General features: G+C 51.6%; 1 protein-coding gene across 6 annotated transcripts in view; it reads left to right on the top strand.

The window, feature by feature from the left end:
- Positions 1-9,575, top strand: part of BLM (BLM RecQ like helicase) — a 99,996-nt gene extending 90,421 nt beyond the window's left edge. For all 6 annotated transcript variants that reach the window (XM_025437360.3, XM_025437361.3, XM_025437359.3 and 3 more), the window contains 3 exons: positions 1,977-2,099; positions 4,599-4,800; positions 8,114-9,575. In XM_025437360.3, coding sequence (XP_025293145.1) covers positions 1,977-2,099; positions 4,599-4,800; positions 8,114-8,291 — 503 coding nt within the window. In that variant the 3' untranslated portion in view covers positions 8,292-9,575. The remainder of the gene's footprint in view (positions 1-1,976; positions 2,100-4,598; positions 4,801-8,113) is intronic.
- The last annotated feature ends 8,991 nt before the right edge of the window (positions 9,576-18,566 follow it).

The raw sequence follows: 18,566 nt of genomic DNA, 5'->3' as shown, positions 1-18,566 counted from the left end.
TAATACTAGCCTTCACTCATTGATTTTGTGTTTATTATCTGCCTGCTTTATGACATTTGGCTATGTTATGTACAAATGTCTCTGCAAGGAGCTATGTTCTTTATGAAAAGACATGATGTTTCATGCTTCTTTGAGCCCGAATCTAGCACACCGCTTATCTTGAGTTAAGAAATATGTGCTGACCTGAGTTATTTCCATTGCTCCCAACAGCTCAGCCCAGAACCCTAATAGGAAAACCCCTGGAAAATAAAATAAGTCACTCACATAGCTGACTGATTAATGTATGTGTTACCTTCTGCGTTCTTCCTTCATCACATCTTATGATCCACACCTCTCTGTTCTGTTCCCATTCCTACCATCCTAGATCATCACAGTGTCTCATCAACTCTGAGATGCTGTCTGTTTTCAGACACTGCTATTTTGTGTACTACTAAGAAAGCAAAAATGGTGCTAATTAAACAATGACACAGTGCTTTTATGGAAAGAATTGCTTTTGACTTATTTAAGTACAGATTTTTTATCATACATAACTCTGTCACTGAGAATGACACAGCCTTTTAGGCACACTCCACTCTTTACCCCTGCATTTTAATCAAATCCCATGTCAGCCGTCCTGATTTGATGGTGGCATTTCCCTGATGATGCCAGGAAGTGACAACAGGAGGCCACACATCTCTCAGGCACACACATGTAATGCTGCCCCACCAACGTGAGGCATCCTTTTTGGGTCCCATTAAGTGCTAGGATGTTGCTCACAGGTGTCATGGCCTCGTGGCCTTTTCCTCAAAGAAGGATATTAGCTATATTCTTGCAGATCCTTCCCCCATGACCCTGCACTTTTGGGCATCACAGTCACTTTCCCAGGGCTCTCACACTCTCATCTTCTGGCGGCCATTCCTGTGACGGTCAGACTCCACTCAGGTGGCACCAGCATGGCTGGGACATTGCCGATGTGCCCACAGCACCATCAGCAGTGACCAGGCCTCATGCATCCAGGGGACCACGGCCGTTCGGCAAGCAGCACCTGAATTTCTGCTTGCCCATCCAATTTCATCTTCCATCAGCCGCCCATAAACCTGCTGATCTGTCCCACAGGCCTGTTCCTTTTCCTCCAAACATAGAAATGATGCGAAAATCACAGATTTGAGGTCTACCTTTTCTTTGCTCAAATAGTAGAAATTATCACTTCCTTACTCCCCAAGAGGCAGTCCATCAATGAGTCCTACAGACCCAGATCTCTCTCTTCAGTCAGAACCCACTACCGTGTTGTAGTTGATTGCATCCTTGCCTTCTCCTGCAGGGGGTCTTCAGGGACTTCCAGTTTCCTCTCTCCCTTATGGTTCATTTTCCATGAGCAGCCGGAGCGATCCTTAAAATGACAAGCTTGTCTAACTCCAAGACTGATGCACCATCTATATGCAGGGGACTCGTAATGGTCCATTGTTCAAGTCCAAATACTTACTTCACCCCACATGGGAGAGACTAGAAGAAGAACGGGTTTAGGGTGGGGGCAGAGTAAGAATTCAACTGTGGCCTTATGGAGTAGGATCTACATGTCTGGAGTACAGGGGAGCAGTCAGAGCCAGAAATACAAATGTGGGCGTTCTCCAAAAACAGGGAGCATCATTGTGACAGCTAGACAAGTCATTGTTGTGAGAACAGCAGGTGAGAGCAAAGTCAGGTTCAAGGCTGAGACACATCGCCTCTGATCCCCCTCCCCCATTCGTGCCCCTCACTGTCTCCGCCTGCCCCCGCTCTATGTGCCTTTGCTGCTGGAACTGTATGATGGACTCCTGTTCTCTGGGCCTGTATGCTGTCTCTGTCAGCACAAACTGCCTTTTAGAAAATTGGCCTATGTGCCTGGTGCCCTGCAGTTAGTTGGCACTTGACAAATGTGCTGAATGAGTGAATGAGCATGAACTCGGTGGGTTTTCTATGGGTGGTAATTTAATTCCTGATTTTATGCCCCTGCACAGAATCTCTATCTTCTGATCCCGAGGTTTTGCTTCAAATTGATGGTGTTACTGAAGACAAACTGGAAAAATATGGTGCAGAAGTGATTCCAATATTACAGAAATACTCTGAGTGGACATTGCCAGGTTCGGTACACTGCTAAATACGTGTCTTCTAAAAGCCTGTTTTCGTGTTAAGCACTGCATCTCACTGGATTAGAATTGTGTGGTTTCTGGGTTGTGTGAATGCTTCCTGCAGCCGGTCATATGGGCACCAAAGTGCTCAGAGCAGCCCCCAGCGGTGTGCCAGGCACCTCTTCGAGGACACTGGTGCTTAGCCCCACCCCTACCCCTGGAGAATGCCAGGCAGGTACTGGACCTGCTAGTAGGATCCAGAGAAGGATCTTTGGACCCAGGAATTCCAGTTCTCGAGGAATCCCATCTTACTCTGCTATCCTTGGCAGATCACAAATAACCTCTTTGTGTTTGGTTTCCTTATCTGCGGGAGGAGCATGTTATCTGACAAGCGTGTCTAAAGATAAAATTTAAGAGTAGAGTTTAAATGTTTCGGGAAAATGAACGTGCGGTTGGAATGCTAGATAATCATCCTTATCAGAAGGAATCAGCCCAAGTGAGCGCAATTAGCAGACTGTCCCCAGGGTTACATTGGGCCCATCTTGTAGCCCCTCACTGTGAACCTCATCCCTGAGCCACAGACAGCTTTAACCTCAGGAAGATAGAGACAGGGAGATTGTGTTGTAGGGGATACGAGGCCCCGTGCCCATCTCCAGCATCGTGCCATGCAGTAAGACACAGAGACAGGCCAATGTCAGTGTTTTCCCTGCTTCTGTAACAATGTCAGTGTTTTCCCTGTTTCTACCCAAGGTTAATGGAAAAGGTAAGCAGAATGAGGAATGAGTGAGCGTCTGTTGCAAATTCTGTCCCTCTTCCTCTTTTTACCCATTAACAAAATGCTGAAAGGTGGGGTTTTTGTAAATTCCTCTGTGTGGTAATTATTCCATTAAGAGCCTTGCTTTGAATATTGGTAGGAACTTAACATTTGTTTAGTGTAGTAACTCATTTGGAAGGGGATTCTTGCCCACAGAAGACGGGCTGCTCTGTGGAAACAGCCCACAGCGTGGTGATGATTGCTCCCACTTAGTGAGGGACAGACGCCGTGCCAAGAGCTTTGCCTGCTAGTATCATTCAGTCCTCACAACACCCCATTTCACAGCCTTTTTATTTCCAAGTCCCACAGCTAGGATGATGGGATGACAGCTTCACCAGAGCTGTACTGCCTCCCCGTGTGAACTAGTGTTGGACAGACAAGGAATCCTGTGGGTTAGGGCCCTTCCTGCCAGTCGGGGTGGGGCGGGGTGGGGGGCAGGAAGGGGAGCCAGACCAGCCCGGAAACTCCTTCCTTCAGAGAATGGAGCTGAGATCCCTGTTGACCCATAGAGAGGTTTCATGCTTTTCAGGTGCCTTAGGATGCTAATACTTAGGGAAAATACCACCTTTTTTGTGCAAACCAGTGCTTTCATACAGACCCATTTACTGCATAGCATGTGACATGTTCACAACTGTAATGTAAAGAAGTGTTTTTTTGTCTTTGAAGAGTATAATAGGTCCTAGGCTTTTCTGACACGCATTTACTAAGTAACCATTGTTCAAAGATGAGGTGCAGAGCATAATGTTTCTCTTATATTGGGCTTTTTTTTTTTTCAGCATGTGTAAACTGATAAATAAAATTTTCTTTTATATAGCACTTTATACTTTTTTTTTTAAAGATTTTATTTATTCATGAGATACAGAGAGAGAGAGAGAGAGGCAGAGACACAGGCAGAGGGAGAAGCAGGCTCCATGCCGGGAGCCCAACGTGGGACTTGATCCCGGGACTCCAGGATCATGCCCTGGGCTGAAGGCAGGCTCTAAACTGCTGAGCCACCCAGGGATCCCCGCACTTTATACTTTTCAAAGAGCTTGTCAGGACTTACTACCCAAATGATAACAGGGACACAGGCCACACAACAGAATATGAGCTTACCTGATGTCTCTAAGCTAAAGAGTATCACAAATTTCTGGAGCGCCCAGCTGGCTCAGGCAGTTGGACATGGGACTCATGGTCTCAGGATTGTAAGTTCAACGCCCACATTGGGGCTAGTAGGGCTTACTTTAAAAAATAGAAAAGAGGGATCCCTGGGTGGCGCAGAGGTTTGGTGCCTGCCTTTGGCCCAGGGCACGATCCTGGAGACCCAGGATCGAATCCCACATCAGGCTCCTGGTGCATGGAGCCTGCTTCTCCCTCTGCCTATGTCTCTGCCTCTCTCTCTCTCTTTCTCTGTGACTATGATAAATAAATTAAAAAAACTTAAAAAAAAAAAAAAAAAGGAAAAAAGTATCATGGATTTCTTTAATGAATTCTGATCTCCTTACTTTAAATTTCCAGTGAGGACTTTGGGGCTCTGTTCACATAAAAGAGAACTGTTCTATTCTTGTAGAATTGTTGAACCCATGTGGCAGGAGGACACCAGGAAAGCATAAGGTAGCAGCCAAACTGCACCCCTGGTTGTGTACCTCCACATGGACTGTAACAAGACCTGGGCCAGCACAGCGTCACGGACACTTGTCTGCCTTGTCCATTTGTAGCTGACGATGGTTCCCCACGAATCAGCCCGAGCAGCAGCAGAAGCACCAGGAGAAGTGCCCCTGAGGAGTTCGACGAGGAAACATCCGTATCTTCTCACTACTTTGCAAATAAAACCAAAAATGAAAGAAAGAGGAAAAGGATGTCAGCCACCCAGAGGTCTAAGAGGAGGAGAACTGGCTTTGGTGGCTCCAAGACAAAAGGGTATGTCCTGGCCCGCAGTCTGGGTCGCAGTGAATCGGGGAGGAAAGTACAAAAGCGCAAGTGCTCCGGGTCGCTTTGAAGCTTTCATTAAAATAATCCATTGTTCAGTGTTTGCCTCCCTAGTTAATGGAGTGATGATTAAGATTGAATCCAAAACAGGAACATTTGTTTCAGATTTTAAAATCTCTACTCCTAAATTGATTATCACTCAAGTTTTCTACTTGACCGAAAATGTCTCCAGTTTTGTTTTGTTTTGTTTTTTAAGATTTTTTTTTATTTATTTGTGACAGACACAGGGGGGCAGAGACACAGGCAGAGGGAGAAGCAGGCTCCATGCAGGAGCCTGACACGGAACTCGATTCCAGGTCTCCAGGATCACACCCCGGGTGGAAGGTGGCGCCAAACTGCTGGGCCACCCGGCTGCCCCAGTGTCTCCAGTTTTGACCTTGTATTTGGGGGAAAAAAACGAAAGTGTTTTATGATTGCTCTTCTTAAGGGACTTTTCCACCTAAAATGTTATAAATCATACACTAGCTGAGCAAACAAAGGGTTTTGTTTCCATGTTGCTTTTATGATTGCATCAGTACCTGCTACCCTGCCTGTATTGCTGTGGAATCTGCAGGCCTGCACCCGGAAGCCCTGCATGCTCCCTGCCAGTGCTCCTGCCCCTCATTAATACCTGGAAGAACCCGCCTCCCAACCTTCACAGGGCAGCAGACAAAAGGCCACAACAGGCAAACTGAAAGATCAGTTAAGCCAGGCCTTCCACCTCCCGTCCCTGGGCCAGGATGTCCCTGGGCCGGGATGCGGCAGCTTTAGGGTGCTCCCTGCATGCCAGTGGGGAATGGGGTGTTGTCAGGTCCTGGCTGGTGATTTGTACAGTGTTCTGACATCTTCATAATAGCACTAGTTCTGACAGCCCCTGCCCTGACCTTGCAGGTAAGTGAAGTCTGGCAGGATGGGGACCACCCCATCAGTCTGGAGAATGTGGCCCCCAAATAACTGGATGATCTAACAGAACTGCTTACAGGAAAAGGGAAACAAGTCCTCGGAAAACTTTTGCAAGCTGTTGTGTTTTTCTTTTGCAGTTTTTCTACCTCTTTTCCTTCTGGGTAATAATAAAAATTGAGTGGGGGAAGAGAAAAGGAAGGCAAATGTTACCAAATTGTCGTTTTCTTGTTAAGTCCATAAACAAACATCTTGTATGTGCTAATCCTTCTGCCAGGGTACAGAAATTAAAGGCATTACTAAATGTTAGTTTAATTTTGTGGTTTTTAGTGCGCAAGTGACCAGCAGATGTTCTCTGGTGGGGACATTTTCTTATTTTCCTCATCTATTCCTCTGTTTTGGGAAATACTCATTTCCTTAGGAGCTCACAGAGTTGAAGGAGAATTTAAAAGGCATCTGGTGCAGCCCCTTGGGGTTTATGATGAGGAAGCTGAGGCCTGGCCTGGGGAAGGCTTGCGTGAGGCTTTTCCCAGGGAGGTCTCAATTTCCCAGGTAGGACTGGCCTCTGGCTCACCCACGCCTACCCAGAGTACTTTCATTTCTGCATGTTGCCCGCGGAGATCCCTTACCCATGATTATGATCTCCTCATTCTTACTTGTTCGAACAAAGCTTGCCATATTTCGATGTTCGATTGCCCTTGGCTCCCTTTGCAGTTTTTCCAACTTCTGTTTGTAAGAGTGAAGCACTTCGCCTTGTGGGTTAGAACCTCATCTAGGGAGTAGTAGTAAAACTCACACTTCTCCAAAAACCAGTACCAATTTTGATGCTAGTTGTTAATTAGCCTATGTGTTTACAACGGGTTTCTTTTCTAATCCCTACCAACCGAAACCAGTGAGTTTTGTAACTTTTTTTTTTCAACCCTCGTAGCAGCCTCTTTGTACACGTGCTTTCATTCTCACTCCCACTGAACCACGGTGATGGTTTCCCACAGTTTCCAGCTGCTTACCTGGCTGAGAGTCCGCACAGCAACGGAATACAAGTGGCTCTTTGCCAGATACCTTAACTCCCCACCCTACCCTCAGAGTTTTACATCTTCAGAATAACACACAATGAACCAGTTGTGTTCTGGGCTCTCCAAGTGGGAGTGAAATGGATGGCCCAGGAGAGGCAGAGACCGCAGTTGGCGGATTCATTCTGTAAATCAACATAAACAGCAGGTTTTTGCTCAGGGCTTAATTTCTCAGCAGGAAATCAGCGTAGGGAAATTCAAGGCTGCTTCTCTGCCGGTGCAGCAGATCTTTGCCAGTTCTGCAGTAAAACTGCCCTCAAGCAAGAGTTTAAAAATGTTGAAAAACCACTCTGCAGCCCAGCCCACCAGAATGCCTTTACCACAGGTGGGTGGCCCTGAGACCCTGACCCCTAAATTCAGAGGCAGGAGGCCCTTTGCCTGCCCTAGTGTTATGGAATTAACTCTGGCATGGATTCAGACTGGTTACAAACCATGGGAAATAACCCACATCGTTTGGAAAGGCTTCTCCTGTTATCCTTGTAAAATGCTGGCCTCGTGGCTCTTTGCTTTTGTTTCATTTGGGAGGAAAAAAAAGAGCTGGTATCTTCAGGTCAGTCAGGGAAGTGAGGTGCTGGCAGGACTTTGTAATAAGCTGTGGCAGGGCGTCTTGCCTGGTTTTGAAGGCAGTGAGTAGGAGAGGAGAGTGGGCAAGAGAGGGAGCTGCTGGCGACGTGGCCATGACACAGGCGCCAGACCCAAGCACCTCCCCTGGGAACCACTTGTGCAGACTCCCCCGCTGCTGGGTGAGCTGGGTCCCGCCAGGAGGAAGCTCCGCGGTGCTCTGCTCCCGCCCCGCTAGGCTCAAAGCAGGACCCAGCTCCACTCACCTACAAAGCTACCTTTCTCAGAACTGGGCAAGCACAATAATTCCAGAGTGTCTATTGTCCTGACAGTTGGGATCTTAAATCAAGGTATTCTCACTTCCTTTATTTGGTCAGATCGAGGAACGTGGGTCTGGGCTCTTGTCCAGAGGGAGGGGTTTGATTATCAGCAGTGAGAGGTGTAGGTGGGGGTGCAGACACAGGGGTCAGTCTCAGGTCACAAAATTAAGAAATAGTCCTTGCCATTTTAGGAAGACAAATTTAGGACAAAATTGTGCAAAGGGCAGCAGTCCTCTATTCCTTGAATTATAAAGGAAACTTACAGGGGATTTATAGGAGGAGATGAACAGAGACACAGAACAAGGAAAACATCACAGACCGATTATATAGCTCTGTGCAGGTTTAAGAGAAAGAAGACTGTTCACTTTTGATTTTATTTAACATTTTAATTTTCTTTTCTTTGTCACCTCTTAGGGGGTCCACCGCATGCAGAAAGACATCTTCTAAAAGTAAATCCTCCAACATATTTGGACCTCATTCATCTTTGCATGGTTCTCAAGCAGCATCAGGAGCCGCTAGAAAATTGGGGATTATGGCTCCCCCAAAGCCTATAAATAGACCGTTTCTTAAGCCTTCATATGCATTTTCATAACAACCAAATCTCAATGTACATAGATCTTATTTCTTGTTTGTCAGCATCTCACCATCTGTGAATGTAAAGCTGTTAGTTTTGTTATACCATTTATAATTTTTACCCGTAACTATTAATATTTAAATAAATGCTTGGGGTGACAGTTCTTATTTTTAAAATAAACGTTTTCTTTTGAATAAGCATGATTTGCTGCCACTGCAAGCCTTGTGGCCGTCGTTTCTCAGAACGTCTGAAGCAGCAGCTGAATCATCTCAGTGAGAGAAATTCTAAGCACGACATGAAACACAGAAGCCGCAGAAGAGACATGCATGGGACATTGTGAAACTGTAAAACTCTGCAGAAGGTGACATAAACAAAATTAAAAGACAAATGACAGAGAAAACAAAAAGATCTGACAATTAATATCCACAATACAGAGTCCTATACAAATCATGAAAAAGAAGAAAACCAGCTCAGCAGAAAAATGAACAGGGGATGTAAAAGGCTCTTCCAGAAAAAGTGCAACTGGCCCACAAATATGTGAAAAATGCCCAGTCTCCCCAGTTACAAGTATAAATTAGGACAATGAGGATGCCATCCTTCTGCCTATTAAGTTGTCAACACTGGATAATATCCCCAAATCTGGAGCCAACAAGAGAATGATCAAACATTTTCTTGGTGAGAATATCGGAGCTGATCATGTTTAATATTTAGGTGGGGGGTGTCTCACTTTCCAAGACCTTCAACTGGTAGGCTGATTGGCCAGAAAGTCTTAATGTGGCACCTCTTTGGGGAGCTTTAGTACCTCAATTTTGGAGACAGTTTCTTAGCTGTCAGTAACTTTAGAGACCTGCTTGGTGTCCCAATTCTCTCCTGGACCTCAGTCAGAGAGAGGAGGCCCTGCCTGGGCCAAAGGTAATGGATGGGATGTGGCTGGAAGCCTTGTGGGCTCTGCCTGGAGGCTGAGTACTGAGGCGGGTCTTGTACCCACCCTGAGGGGCAGCCCTCAGCTGCACACGACTCCTTACTTCCTCGACTGCTACCTGGGGGTTTGGGGCTCCACGTGTAACACAGAGGAAACTGGCCAGACAGAAGTCCACTGAGGACTATGTCCTCTTCTCTCAAGATGTCTTCCATATGGGGCACCTGGGTGGCTCCGTGGTTGAGAGTCTGCCTTTGGCTCAGGTCATGATCCTGGGATCGAGTCCCACATCAGGCTCCCTATAGGAGAGCCTCTACGTCTACCTATGTTTCTGCTTCTCTGTGTCTCTTATGAATAAATAAATAAAATAAAATAAAAAAGTCTTACAGAGCTAACATTTTCAAAGATACCATCAAGCTCTTACTCAAGTAACCAGAAGAACCTTCTTGGGATGAGAAAAGGAAACAGGACAAAGTGGCCTATAGCTGAGGCTGCTGGGTAAGGTCACCTGGGAGTGTTGGCATCTGGCTGGAGGTCACATCCACCTGTGGCAGCTTTGGCTTGTTTGGGGGGGGGGGGCAGTTTAGAGGGTGGCCTCTGCACAGAGCTGATGCCACAGACATTGGTTTACTTCCTGGCTCCAGCCTCACTCATTCCTTTCCTGAGGCTTCTTCTGCCCAGATACTGGAGACCACTGTCTCCCGAGGGTGTACCCACTATCTTGGGGCTCCCAGGGCCTTGGGACAGAAAAGGGCAGTGCAGAGGGTGCCCCCAGAGTTGGGTGCTGAGGGGGATGGAGCTGACTCTGACCCTAAACCTACTAACTCGCCTCGAGGCAGGAACCTGAGGTCTGGATGCCTGCGGCCAGTCCAGGGTCCAGTGGCAGAGCAGGGCCCCACACTCCCCTCTTAAAAATTCTGAGTTGGAATGCGCTCTGTTCAGTTCTCAGGCCCCAGCAATAGGCATGGAAAATGTTAGTGGCCTCCTTCATTCCAGCCTCCAGCCTTCTCGGATCTCCCTGGGGGTGGAGGGTGGGATGCGGTCACATGCACTTGGGCAATCTCAGGACAGCAGAAGCACAGGGACTTTGTGCCCCTGACAGCCAAGGAGAGCCAGTGACCACCAAGCCACTAGGCCCTAGCAGAGCCTCTGTGCACACCACCACGGCTGGAAGGAAGATGGGGGATGAGTTCCAGCCTGGGACACTTCCCAGCCCACCCTCCCCAGGTACGGGAAGGCCTGAGGGTGAGGAGGGGTCTGGGCCTCTACCACCTTCCCTCATCAGGGCTGTGGAGGACACAAGAAAGATTGGGATCTGCCTCCCTGGGCTCTCCCACCATGAGGACTCCAGCAAGCTGATAGGTCCTTGCTTACTTTGAAAGACAGGGACCCCACTTCCTCACGGGGGAGAACCTGCAAAGCCCACTCCATGTCAAAGGCTGTTCCAGAGATTTTCACATAATTTAATTCACTCCTTTAATCCCTCCAACAGCCCTGGGAGGCAGGCACATGATATTAGCCTTCTTTATGCAGAAACCAGAATTCAGAGAGGTTATGTAATTGCCCAGATCTGCACAGCTAAGAAGTGGTGATAAGTAGGGTAACACATCCCGGTTTGCCCCGAAGAGTCCCAGGTTGCATTTGCTGTCCTGGTGTAATAAGACCGCTCCCTTTCATTCCTGAAAGTGTTCCAGTTTAGACAATGCACTGTAAGGAATCCAGATCTGTGCTCTTTCCCTGGACAATCCAGCCTCCTCTCTCGACCCCATTTTTTCCATCCAAAGCCCCAGGGGCCACCTGCCACTACCTGCTGAAACATCAGACCCCTCGGGGCAGGCTCCAGGGATAGAGCTGCACAACTACCAGCTGGCACAGCTGAGCTGCGGTTTTTCTCCAGAAGAGGAAGTGGAGGCTGTGGTCTGGGCCCCCTTGCTCTTCTTAAGAAACTGTTTCTCCTACAACCTGGAGCTGCTCTGAGCCCCCAAGGCTCCCCTATCCTTGGGAGGCCCCGCCGGGCCCCAGCCCAGTGTCTCTACCCTGAGCGGTTGCCGGGGTTGGCGGCCGTCCTGGGTCTCCCCAGGCCCTGGGCTCCCACCGGGGCAGAGGCCTCTGGCCGGAGAGACAAGGGCGTCATGGGCCCTTCGGGAGGGCCGGGCGGAGTCCCCGAGAGGCTCCCGCAGCCACTTCTCCCTCGGCAGCTGCCGCGGCCCCCACGTGGCCTCACGGACGGTTTGGACGGGCTGGCGGGAGGCGGGAGGCGCCGAGCGATCCGCCCTGACCAGGCCCGCCCGGAGTGGGGCGGCGGGCTCAGGCCTCTGGCTGCGCGGGCACCGCCAGAGCTGCCGGACGAACAGCCCGGCCTTCGGAAGTTCCTGCGTTCCAAAAAGCACTCGTCCTCCTGTCCTTCCCACTCCCAGCCTGGCTTTCCCAGACCCCTGTTCCTTGTGGGGGGCAGGGAAGGGAGAGGGAATGAGACTCCCCCCTGGTCGGGGTGGCCGCTTTGTTCTGGTTGTCGGGAGAGGACAGGGGACAGGACAAGAGGGAGAGGGGCGAGGGCCTGAGGCTGGGGTTTCCGCGATCTCACAGCTTGACTGCGTGGTTCCACCCACCCACCGAGGGTCCAGGGCCCCTAGGCCTACTCCGGATGCCGGAGTTCTTCCCCACGGCCTCTGTCCCTTCGGGTCCCACACAGGGCCTGGCACACACAGCGGCCACAGCCATCAGCCTGTCCTGGCCCCATGTCCTCCGTCCCCGCCAGCAGCCTGGAGGCCCCACGAAGTTCCGAGCCCGGCCCTTTGCCCAGCTCTGGGGCAGGTCCCCACCACCCATGGGGAGTGCTCCCTCCGAGGGGCAGAGCCCAGAGCAGTGAGCACGGGCCCGAGGGTGAAGGTCGGGTGGTGAGCTGAGGCCCTGACCCGGGGGACCTTCACCACTTTGGGGAGGGCCTGAAGAACACCCCCAGGAGACCGGATCCCAGCTGGGAAGGAAGTGCGTCTGAGAAGCCTGGACGTCTGGCCGGCGGCCTGCCCACACCCGGCACCCTCGGGCCTCCCCAGCAAGGGGCCTCAAGCCTCTCGTGACCCCGGGCAGGCTGTAACCCTTCTAACCTCAAGACAGAAGCGTGAACGTCTGCGGCAGCTGTGGTTTAACAGTTGTGCCAGAGAGAAGTCGCCCACGCGAGCCCCACTGCAACTTGCTGTCTGCACGTGCGTCGCCAGAGCCCGGACCACAGTCCATCTGTCACCGCCGGCTCGTCAGCGCCCAGCCCAGCCAGCCCATGCCTGCCCCGCCAGGTGAGTGACCTGTGTGCTCAGCAGCTTCCCGAGCCTCAGGGTCTCACCCGCGCCAGAAAGGAAGTGCCGGGTTCCCACGTGCAGTGATGGTGGGCACTGCCGCCGTCACATACTCCACAAGCCTTGGTGGCCCGGGCCCCGGGGACTCAGGCTTGGCCCCAGGCCTCGGCAAGACTCAGCCAGCCAAGGGAGCACATGCTCTCCCAGCCCAGGAGAAGGGGAACGGGAGCAATATTGGGGGTGCCCTGGGAGCTCCTGGCTGAGGCCTAGCCTCGTCTCAGGTGCACAAGAAGTGAAACTCCAGCCCCTAAAGAATGAGGACGAATTGGGAACAAGGGAAGGAGGCCCCAGACCCAAGGGAAGCACAGTGGTGAGGGCTGGAGGTGTGACAGAGCCTGGCCTGTTGGAGCATCTCTACAGCTCAGGACAGGCTGAGGGAGGCAGAGAAGCCAGCCCAGATGGTCCTGGCCTAGCAGCATGGCCTTGTGCCCGGGGAAGGTGCTGAAGCAACAGAGAGCTATGATCTGATTTGAGGGTTAGAGAAATTGCTCTGACCACGAGGTCGGTGAAGACCAGAGCAGATGAGCTGGATGCCAGCAGACAGGCAGTAGGCCTTTGCTGGTCCACAGAGAGGCCAGGCAACCTTCAGGGTCACAGGCAGGCGACAGGAGCAGATCGATCCCACTGGCCAAGGAGGGGAAACGGGCAGGCACAGGGGCTGCCCACACGCTCCGATGACATCCCAGAGAGATGACATGGTGCCTGCATGTGTGATCCCAACAATTCCTACTGCTCCCAGGCAGGCGGTCACTATTGCCTGAAGGCTCCATCTGGGGCCCCTGGTGCCGCCCTCTGGGCCCGGCATCTCCCCTGATGTTCAGGGTGTGCGTGCATGTGTGTGTGCACGCATTCTCTCTCTCACCCACGCTTCCTCCCCTATACTTAGCAAGTAAACCCTCAAAGGCCACACAACCCCCTACACGAAAAATCCAGCTCTGTGCTAAGTTATGTTTTATTGAAGAGCATGTGGTAAATGCACTGCTTATTGGCCTGGGGAGTCCCCCGCAGTGGTTATTGGAGAGCAGAATGGTGCCACCCTGCCCAGCTCAGAACTCCGGGCCACATGGCTGCAGGAAGGGCCACAGCATAGCTCAGGGTGCTCTGTGCTCATATAGCTTGTAAACCTCAGCTCTTTTTTTTTTTCCTTAAAAGCAGGCTACAGAACAGCACAGCTACTAAAGTGTGTGTGTGTGTGTGTGTGTGTGTGTGTGTGTGTGTGAAGGTTGCTGACCAGAATAGTAAAAGTGGCAGGATGGAGGTGATTTTTTACTTTTCTGAATAGATTAACTTTTACAATAAGCCCTGTATCATTTTTATAATCAAATAAAGCAAGGAGACAGCCACTCAGCCACCTTGGGCTCAGCTTTTTTCCAGAAGGGCTGTGGGGTAGGAACCCCTGTGGACTAGGAACAGGCCATGGGTACACGGGCAGCCACCCCCTCCCAGGGCTATGCCAGGCCTGCTGGCACCAGTGGGGTTGGACTTGTGCAGTGAGGAGGCTAGAGTAGCTGCCTAGCCTCCAGGCCAGGGGTCCTAGGGTTCATCCAGCGCCACTGGCTCTCTTTTCCTCACTTCCCGGGAAGGGTGAGAGGATCTCAGAGCCAGCTCAGGAACCCACTTCTGAGCAGAAAGTGACACTTCCCCACCTGACCACCCTCCTCACTTCAAGAGGACAGGCACCCTGGGCTGGGCCACCTGTTTAGGTGACCTCAAGGAGCACAGCAGGAACTCTCACTCAAGGAGCAGGTGTTGCACAGAGGAAGGGGAAAGGGGTCCCAGCCAGCCTGCAAGGACCCACCCCACAAGTCCCAACACTCCCTTCACAGTCCTTAGCTTAGCTTTGTGCTTTGCCCAGACTGGGGTTATGACCAGGAGGACCTGGCACACAGCAGGTGCCTAATAACATTTGTTGGATGGGTAATGGGTAGATGGATGGGTGATAGGTGGATGGATGAGTAATGAGTGGATGGATGGGTGATAGATGGTGAATGGATGGGTGGATGGATGGGTGATGGGTGGGTGATGGGTGGATGAAGAGGACCACTGGAAAGGCATCTGCCTAGACTGTCCTCTTAATGGGAGAATGAGGTAGGAGGTTGGGGACAGGGGCCTGGGGCCTGCTGACCCTGGGAATCCCACAGCCGAGTTGGTAGTGCCCAGCTGGTGGAGCATAGTGGCAGACCACTTCCAAAGGTCTTCTTCCCTCAACACTTCTGCAGGCTTCATGAAGACAAGTGGAAGTTGCCCTCCAACTGGCCTTGGTATTCACTTAGATTCCCTTTTGTGTGTGTTTGCTGATGTTTTTGGTTATCAGAGAGCTAGCTGATTTCCCCATTTATTGATTTAGAGATGCATCATTTACCATGTGCTGAGATTTATAAATCACTGGCATCTGTTTCCAGCTCCTTATTCTATCCAACATATCTGTAGTTGTTTACATATGGGGAAGGCTCCAGGTGTGGAGGAGTGGGAAGGCAGACTTCAGTCATTCCTACCTGTACAGGGCTTCACATTGGTAGAAGCCTAGGGCACTGGTTCTCAACAGCTTCCGCATCACTACAAGGCTAGTTAAAACTGTTTCTGGGACACCTGGGTGGCTCAGCGTTTGAGCATCTGCCTTTGGCTCAGGGCCTGATCCTGGAGTCCCGGGATCGAGTCCCACATCGGGCATCCTGCATGGAGCCTGCTTCTCCCTCCGCCTGTGTCTCTGCCTCTCTGCCCATGCAGGGAGCCCGATGTGGGACTCGATCCCGGGACTCCAGGATCAGGCCCTGAGCCAAAGGCAGATGCTCAAACGCTGAGCCACCCAGGGATCCCTAAATAAATAAAATCTTAAAAAAAAAAAAAAAAAAACCTGTTTCTGATGCAGAAGATCGGGGGTGCAGCCTGAGGGTCTGCAGTCCTTATAAACACCCCCACACACTATGAGGCTAAAGCCACCTGTCACCCCCAGCCCACACTTTGAGACCCACAGGCCTCAGGAAGAGGGAAGGGCAGCAGGGGTCAGCCCTCGGGGTGAATACAAGGTGAAAACAAACCTCTGCTGAGGCGATTTTTAGCTTTGGGCCTTGGGCAAGGAATTCTCTTTCACCCTTGGTTTCCCTGACGGCTTAAGCTACCTCCGTTCATGATGTTGGACGAGCCTGTCCGTGGGTCAGAATCTTTCTTCCAGTGGGAGCCCTTTGCAGGCAGGAGTCTGGTATCATGGGAGAGTTAGGGTTCTCCAGTCCTTTCCATCCCTAAAGTACATCTTCAACCGTGACTCGGCAGCTGGGAACAGCCACCGAACTGCCATTCCCATTGGGCGCTTTGCAGAGTGTTCTGGGGGCAAAGGAAACCCCCTTAGAAATGGTGGAAACGAGTGTAAGCTGACATTTCCCAGGCCTTGCCAGCCTGTGGGGTCAAATGGGATCACATTACCGGCCAAGTTTGCCGGAGAGCAGAGTTCTGTCTCCCTGCCAGGCCAGGCAAATGCTGCTTCATGATACGGTCCACTGGGGACTCAGACAAGGGGGTTGGGGCGCCAATGTGTTACAGAGGCTTTCCAGAAAAATGCCATTTAGGTGTTTACTTGGCGCCTGCTCTCTTTGCCCAGACCCAACGGGATCCAAGTGAGCTGGGAACAGAGTTGTCTCAGAAAAGAATGGGGCTGGCCTCCCCTGGCTGTGTCACCAGCTCACAGGAAGGAAGACTGTCACTGGCTCCTGGGTCAGAGTCCTTGAGGTCAAAGGCCAGTCGGGTCAATTTCTTGTGTGACCTTGAGTAATTCACTTAACTCTCCTTTGCCTTAGATATGTCATAATAGCATGACCCTGTGGGATTGATCTTTAGGAAGATTTAACATGATAATGCATGAGGTGCCTGGCACTCTCTGGACATGGGCAGTTGTCATTCTAGCAAAGACCCGCTCTATATATTTGTTGTTTGTGGCCTATATTGTGCCAGGGTCAAGTGGTGAATAATCTGTTCTCACTCAGTGGTGTCAGCCATTCTCAACATAATTCTTTAATAAAATTGTTCTCTCAAAAAAAAAAAAAAGAGAGGGGCAGCCCTGGTGGCTCAGTGGTTTAGTGCCACCTTCGGCCCAGGGTTTGATCCTGGGGACCCAGGATGGAGTCCCAAAACTGCCTGCTGCATGGGGCCTGCTTCTCCCTCTGCCTGTGTCTCTGCCTCTCTCTCTCTCTCTCTCTCTCTCTCTCTATGTCTCTCATGAATAAATAAAATAAATAAAATCTTAAGAAAAAAAAAAAGAAACAAAGAGGCCTGCTTCAGGCATGACCACACCCAGCTATCCAACCGTCATAAGCATCCAGCTTCTGGGGTTCTGGAGATTGGCAGACAGCACCTCATAACATAGGAGGCCTTAATCTAGACCAGGAACCCCTGGGAAACCCAAGGAGAGATGTCAGAGGGTGTGCAAACTCCTAAATTGTAAGTTTGTGTGACAACATTAGCCGTAATAACCAGGTGGTCTGCAGGCTTGTCCGGGAGACAGGTCCCGTGAAACGCCTGCAGGCCTGGCCTGTCACAGACCCAGCGGGATGGCGGGGCAGCCACACCGTCACACGACAAGGGACTTCAGGTTCTGTGTTCATCTGTCACATGAGCCCTTAGCTTCTTGGTCTTGCTTCTTCATCTAAAAACTGGGGTGACTTATCAGTGTCTTCCTCCTGGGGCTGCTGTGAAGAGCCAGGAAGCCCACGGGTGGGGGACTGTGTTCAGCGTCCACTGTGGAAGCAGCTGGGGCCCGTGCGCCTGAGTTGGGGGCCAGAGTCGGCGCTGACCTCCTCGGGTCCTCCTGCGCCCAGCGCGGCGGCGGGGACCCCGCACCAGCCGCAGCCACTGGCGTGATTCGCACACGCCCCAGGACACACGTGGGGGCCACCGCCAGCCCCCGCCTCTGGGCGAGGGAGCCAGGCCTGAGCAGTAAAAGGGCCGCTGGGAAGAGGTGGGGGCGGAGGGAGGAGGGGAATTTAGCAGGAAAAGATCAGAAATGCCCCAGAGAGAAATGAAATTGCAGCTCTGCGGTGAACGGTGCGATTCCTTCTCCCCATCACCTCGCAAAAAGCTCCACTGAAATATTTCTTGTTACCTTGTGGAATGGATCTATTTTGGGCTCAGTGGCTCCGTTATGGAGAGCCCTGCTTCCTGTGTGCCTTTGCAGGAATTAATCCTCATCACAACCCTGTGGGGAGGGTCCTGTTACGTTTCTGAGCCAGCTGAGCCTCAGAAGGCCCTGGAAGGAGCAAGCAGGTGGGCCCAGGACCCTCGGCGCGCTGCCCGATGTCATCAGGCTGCTGGGGTGCCACAGGAACAGAGCTGGAGGCCCACGAGTACCTAGGACACACTGAGCCGCTCGGTCCACCTGCCCCAAGGGCCCCGGCCCAGGCCTCTAGTTGGAGCGTTGAGCCACCAGGCCCCCACTGCTCTGGCAGCCCCTTCCCTGGGCAGGTGGGGGACCCTCTCGGAAAAGCCTGACCCCAGCCATCGCTGGCACTAATCCAGATCCCCCACCTTTTCCGTTGCAGCTTCCTTGCCAGGACCACTCCACCTGCCACCTGGCCCCAGGTCACTGGGTCACTGCCAGGCTCTGGGCTCCTGCTGAAAGCACAGCTGCCAGGGTGGTGGGTGGATGAGGGGGGTGGGCAGGCGGGAGAGGAAGTGGGGCTCCTCCTGAGAGGGTTGGGATTTGATAACATGCCTTGCAGGGTGGCCACCCTCCCCCAAGGAAGCGCGTGACCACAGTTCCTCAGGAGCAGGACTGCAATCATTTCCTCTCTGCAAGGCCAGGAGATGGGACCAGGGGGCTCCTCATGCCATGGACCTTCCTGACCTCAGAGGTGGGCCACCCTGATCCCCAGGCCTGGCTGGCATTTCCAAGTCTTCAAACTTGTCTGTTGCTGGCTTGCTGTATGACCTTGGGGCAGTCACTTCTCCTCTCTGGGCCTCAGAGGCCCCACCAATAGAATGAATGATCCAATTTGCCCACCCACTTAGACATTCCAAAACTGTGAGCCATTC

The sequence above is a fragment of the Canis lupus genome, chromosome 3, assembly GCF_003254725.2.
Source record: "Canis lupus dingo isolate Sandy chromosome 3, ASM325472v2, whole genome shotgun sequence".
Taxonomy (NCBI): domain Eukaryota; kingdom Metazoa; phylum Chordata; class Mammalia; order Carnivora; family Canidae; genus Canis; species Canis lupus.
The sequence above is the reverse complement of the archived record's forward strand: the minus strand, read 5'-3'. Positions and strand labels throughout refer to the sequence as shown.